Source organism: Mustela putorius, unplaced genomic scaffold (genome assembly GCF_011764305.1).
Source record: "Mustela putorius furo isolate JIRA1106 unplaced genomic scaffold, ASM1176430v1.1 tig00001009_pilon_pilon_pilon, whole genome shotgun sequence".
Taxonomy (NCBI): Eukaryota; Metazoa; Chordata; class Mammalia; order Carnivora; family Mustelidae; genus Mustela; species Mustela putorius.
Window position 1 is genome coordinate 1,445,110 of NW_025421529.1, and position 6,000 is coordinate 1,451,109.

Below are 6,000 nucleotides of genomic sequence, written 5' to 3' on the forward strand. Positions count from 1 at the left end.
GGTAAACAAAGAAATATGCTTCCTTAAGTTTACAAAGCCAAACTGCAAGTCTGAATGTCTCAGCAGGGAACCAGAAACTGTAAGTCATAGAATGTACTTGGGAAGGAATCACATGGCCATTGTAGGACTGAAGGGTCTATGAGGAATCCCAAAACAGAAGCATCCCTCTGCACCCCTGAAACTCAACTAAAATGACAGCAAATGAATATTACAACACATAAGAACAAAATCACACCTGACAATGGAAACCAGGGGCTAACGTGGCAGCAAAAGTTTTCAGACTAATAAACTAATCCATGAATACTTGGGTCTTAGGAGAAAGTAGAATCTTAAACCAGTAGAGGAGAACTCTGAGAACCAACCCAGGATTTACTAGTATCAGGTATCTTGAAAATTAGAGATCAATAATGGGGCTAAACATGGGAAGATGGGCTGATAATCCACTTTAAAGGCAGTTTATAACCCACCAGATCTTCTGTCCAACTCCTTGCAACCAGGAAAAGTCCCTACCCTTTACCATGGTGGAAGTCTGGAGGTCTGTTCTCCAGGAAGGGCAAATCACAGTGTGTCTGGACCGAGGGACACCAAGGACAGCCTGGGGAAGGTAAGGTTTCCTGAGAGAAAGTTGTCTCCATCTACACACATCTTTCTCTTCCTAGTCTCTGTATCCCACAGTGAATCTTGATGACCCTCTCCCCTGGGGATTGGATCAACCCAAGAAGAGACTCAAATGAACTGACCTGGGGTTCCCCCATGAAGTAAAGTGGCCAGGTCACTCTACAATGAGGGCCTATGCTGATAAGCCCCCACCAAGCACATTAGCCCCCAACAGGATGTGTAGTGTTCTCCTTTTAAATATGAGCAGCCAGCCAAGGATCCCGGGACATCTGAGGAAAGCCGCTCACAACCACAAAAGTGAAGTCCAAAACAAATGAAAACAGAACTTGTGAGAAAGAGACACTGTAAGGAGAGATGAAAACTTCAAATACTGCCACTACTCCAGGTGCCTGGCTGGTTCAGCTGTACAGTGTGTGACTCAGGGTCATTAGTTTGAGCTTTGCACTGGGCACAGAGATTACTTGAATGTTTTTTAAATGATTGAAAAAAGGGAAAGAAAATTAAAACTGCCACTATCCCCAGAGAGATAAAATACTCTTTCCATAAAAATGAAATAGGGTGTTAAATTAAAAGAAAATGTTATTAAGAGAAAAAGAAAGCTGCTGTATATAAAAGTAGAATAGCAGAAACCAAACTCCCCACACAAAGGTTGGCAGATACTTGAGACACGAGTCCATGGAACAGAAGGAAAAAGACAAAGAGATGGAAAATAGGAAAAGAATGGAAAACAAGGAGGATCTGTCCAAGAGAGACAATGATGAACATGAAGAAGAGAATGTTGGCAAAGAAGGCAGGAACATTCCCAGGACTGAGAATCACAAGTTTCAGACCAAACAGATCCAGTAAGTGACCCTGGCACGTGAGAGAAGAGACCCATATCAAGACCTATCATACCTTGAAATTCACAGGGAAGCCCTCTATGCTGCGGGTTTCATGGAAAGGATCAGGAATCAAAGTGGCATTCAAGCTCCCAAGAATAGCAATGGAGGCTGGAAGAAAGATGGAGCCATGCTTCCAGAGTCCTAAAGAAAATAAGATTCTCAGCCAAGAATTTTATACCCAGCTCAACCATCTTGTCCACTTTTTACATAGAAAAGATGTGTTTTCAGGCATGCACATTTCACAAAATCTACCAGATAGCCTCTGAAAAAGATGTCTTGAAGAAGCTGAAATCACAGAATATGCAGCATGTTTGGGCATGCACACATCACAAAATCTACCAGATAGCCTCTGAAAAATTTATCTCCAAGAAGCTGAAATCACAGTATATGCCGCATGTTTGAACATCTCAAAGAGGATATTCAGATGATTTAGGGAGGGTTTGAGTCTGAATCTGTAATAAGTATGTAAAAAACAGCAACAATAAAATTCTGTAGAAAAAGAAAGGAATCCTACCCTGTCGTGGGGTTTGGCTGGGTATGACTTTAACACGGTCCCAATACCGCCAGTCCTGGATATCACTCTAGCTGGATTATGCTTCCACTTTAGGGTGGAGGGGGCTGGGCAGTTGTATGCTGGAGCAGTGGGGTGATGGTGAGGAGCTGACTTCCCACCCTCCATGGTGAGAGGGGACACATTGCTGGAGCCCCCAATGCTCAAGAAGGAGCCAGACAAACATTCCATTGGACATGCAAGAGGCACGGTGTTGCCTTGGCTGGTCAGGAAGGTGCTGTGCACAAGTGGGTGTGGGAGCGGGTCTCAGAGACTCTTGGACTCCTCAAGGTATAAGCATATATAATTTTGATAAAAGTCGACCTGAAGACACCAAAGAGGTCTGTCCTCTGGAGAAGAGAAGAAGAGAAGAACATAGATATGAGATGGAAATGAACTGGGGGAAGGGATGCCAGATAGTACTGACGCCCAGAAAGGGCCAGTATGAGAGGGACACGTAAAAGAAACAGGAGAGAGGCAGGGTTTGGATGTAGAGCCCACTGTACACCGGCCAACAGGAGTATAATGGGACTCACGCACTTGGCTGTACACTTCCCTGTAGCCACAATGAAGGAGGAAACGGGTGGTATTAGCTTTAACATTAAATTTTATCAAGGCGGATCTACCAACCATCATGGTATCATTGCAGTAGTGATCACCATCACTATTGAACTGGTGAAGGAAGTAGTTTACATCCTCTTGCCTGAGGATCTCCAGGGCTCATGGGTGGCAGGCATCCACCACAGTGGTCCAAGCAACGGTGGACAGGTAGGTTTGAGTTACACACCCCTTCTCCCCCAACCCCACCCCTTCCCTCCAATAGAAAAGGGAAAAAATGTATCCCTCAGCTGTTGGCCCTCAGGGCCCCAGAGTCCCCCCACCTCGTCCCTCCACACTACCTGCCTCCTCTTGGAATTCCCGTCCAGCCCCATAAACCCAGCTTCCCAGACCCTGAATGTGGGCTGCTCAAGCCACTCCCATTAGTCATGCTCAGGTACTGGTCAGCCCCTGGCCTTGCCACCAGGTACATGTCCTCTGGGCTGTGGTGTCAGGCTCTCCCAGTCAGCATTAATGTCCACCCTCCTGCATGCCCAGACCAGACCATCAGTTACTGTCACTGTCCCTTCCTTCCTTCACGCAGTCGTACAGGCTGCCTGTATAGACCCAGCCAGGAGACAGGGGAGGCTCCCAGGCCCTGCCCTCCAGGAATCTGGGGTCAGCCAGGGTGCAAACCCACAAGAGCACCTGCACCACAGAGAAGAGGCGGCACCGGGAACCCGCGAAGGGCCTTTATGGAGGAGACAGGTTGCCTTGGGCTTGCCAGGAGCACATGGGGTGGGGGCTGGGACGGTGCAGGCAGGGAGCGCACCCCTGGGGAGCAGGCCCCTGCACGGATGGTGAGAGCCAGAGAGGGGGGTGCGTGGGGCCCGCCCTGACGCCCCCCGGCACGCTCCTGCAGGCCATCGCCAGCCACATGCATCTCAAGTGCAAGTGCCACGGGCTGTCGGGCAGCTGTGAGGTGAAGACCTGCTGGTGGTCGCAGCCCGACTTCCGTGCCATCGGCGACTTCCTCAAGGACAAGTACGACAGCGCCTCGGAGATGGTCGTGGAGAAGCACCGCGAGTCGCGCGGCTGGGTGGAAACCCTGCGGCCGCGCTACACCTACTTCAAGGTGCCCACGGAGCGCGATCTGGTGTACTACGAGGCCTCGCCCAACTTCTGCGAACCCAACCCCGAGACCGGCTCGTTTGGCACGCGCGACCGCACGTGCAACGTGAGCTCGCATGGCATCGATGGCTGCGACCTGCTGTGCTGCGGCCGAGGCCACAACGCGCGCACCGAACGGCGCCGCGAGAAGTGCCACTGCGTCTTCCACTGGTGCTGCTACGTGAGCTGCCAGGAGTGCGCGCGCGTCTACGACGTGCACACATGCAAGTAGTGCGCCCAGCGCGGGGCTGTCCCGAAGGCGGCGGGGGGCGCAGCTGGAGTCCTGGGCGGGGACAGGGCTCCTCCCGGGATGAGGGCGGGGTCTCTAGCTAGGGTCCTGGACGGGTTAGAGGCTCCTACGGGACAGGGACAGGGGTCCCCAGCTGGGGTCCTGGACAGGGGCAGGGCTCCTCCCAGGACGGGAGCGAGTCCCCAGCTGGGGTCCTGGACGGGGTAGGGTCTCCTCCCGGGACAGGGGCGGGAATCCTCCCTGGAAGGGGGCGGGGGTCCTCCTGACACGGGCGGGGCCCCCAAGTGGGGCACCCGGATGGGGGCGGGGTCCGCCCTGAAAGCGCTGATTTCTTCCTCGATGGGGCGGGGCTCCTCTCTGGGGGCGGGCCTCCGGGTGGGGTTCCTGGATAGGGGTGGGCTCCTCCCTAGTAGGGCGGGCGTGGCGGGAGGAGTAACTGTATGGGGACCATGTCCTTAGACTGGTTCTGGTTTCTTCCTTGAATGGGGCGGGGCTTCTCCCTGGGGGCGGGGTTCCAGGACTGGGACTCCTGTAAGGGAGGAGAGTCCCCTGTGGTAGGGCCCTGGGGTTCTACACGGATGCGGGGCTTCTGGGTGGGGGGGCGGGGTTCCGTGGGTGGGGCTTCCGCGTGGGGAGGGGTCATCTCTGGGGGCGGAGTGCCCAGCGGCCGTCCTCCTCCCCACCAGCACACCTGTGAGATTTCAAGCCACTTGGCCTGCGCGGAGCAGAGACCCGGCAGGCTGGCCTATCTCCTCCCAGCCCTTCTTCTGGGCCCTGTGATCCAACCTCCAAGTCGGGTGCTCCGGGACAGTTAAGGGGTCTGGAGGCCTTGTGGCACCCCTCCGTCAGCCGGGCATCTGCCGGAGCCCCAACCAGAAGCCCAACCAGACAGCCGTCACCCCACCCAGCCCCAGGAACCTGGACGGGATTGAACCAGTCCTGCCTGGGGAAAGCACGTGGGGCCTAGCCGCAGAGGGGCCTGGACCCAGAGGCCTGGCCCTGCCCCTGCTGCTGTGTGCCCTGGCCTCGGACCCCTGGGCCCTCTTCCTGTGGCGCAGCACCCCCCAGGCCCCACCCTCGGCTTGACCAGCCCAGATCTCTACATTGCCTCTGATGGAAAGTCTCACCGCCTGGCCTGCCCTTCCCCTGCCTCAGAGGCTCACTTCGATTTGGGTTGGGTTGTTGGGGACGGTTGGGAGGGTGAGTCCACATCCATGCTGCGGGCGAAGGCCCCTCAGTCCCCAGAGGGGTGGTCACCATCCCACCCCCTATGGCCAGGACTGACCCCCCCCCAGGCCTGCTGCTGTGGCTGTGGTGTCCAGGAGCCTCTGGCTGGTGGCTCCTCTCCTTCTGACTCATCCACCCTGCCTGGGAACAGGAGGCGGAGGGACCTCCCGGGGGGGGGGGGGCTGCCAGGCAGAGACCTCTGCTCCCCCAGCCTCTGCCACTGTGAAATGTCTCCCAGCCCCGGCTGGAGGGCCCTCGCCCAGGCAGGGGGAGCAAACGGTGCGGCACCATGACCTGCACACCTCTGGGGACACCACCTCCCTCGGCCTGGAATTCTGCATTTGTGATTTTAATGTTATTTCCAATGCTGCTACAGCCACCATACACTGGAGCAAGACAAACAGCTGTGTTGTTGTTGTTTTCCTTTTCTTTCTATGAAAGAAATCATTGCAGTCATAGCTTGTGAGTTACAAACAATTGGGGAGAAAGTAAAAAACAAACAAAGAAGAAACTATGAAACGAGACTGGATTGTACTGGATTTTTGGCAGGGGGTTGGTGAGGTGCAGGGGCTGGATGGGTGGTGGCCCTCTGGGAGGGGAGATGTCCATGGGCCAAGACAGGAGGACCCCCGGGGCCTCTGCTATGGCCCGCAGAGGCCAGAAGTCCAGGGGAAGGGGGAGGGTCACCAGGGAAAGAGATGGGGTCCCCCTTGTGGTCCTGCCCAGGGTTTTCCAAGAGCCTGGCCTGGCTGGGAGGTAAGACACAG

General features: G+C 55.0%; 1 protein-coding gene across 1 annotated transcript in view; it reads left to right on the plus strand.

Moving 5' to 3' along the window:
• WNT3A (Wnt family member 3A) overlaps positions 1 to 5,737 on the plus strand; it is a 42,097-nt gene extending 36,360 nt beyond the window's left edge. Inside the window, exon 4 of the mRNA XM_004780600.3 lies at positions 3,509 to 5,737. Coding sequence (XP_004780657.1) covers positions 3,509 to 3,988 — 480 coding nt within the window. The 3' untranslated portion in view covers positions 3,989 to 5,737. The remainder of the gene's footprint in view (positions 1 to 3,508) is intronic.
• Positions 5,738 to 6,000: the final 263 nt, after the last annotated feature.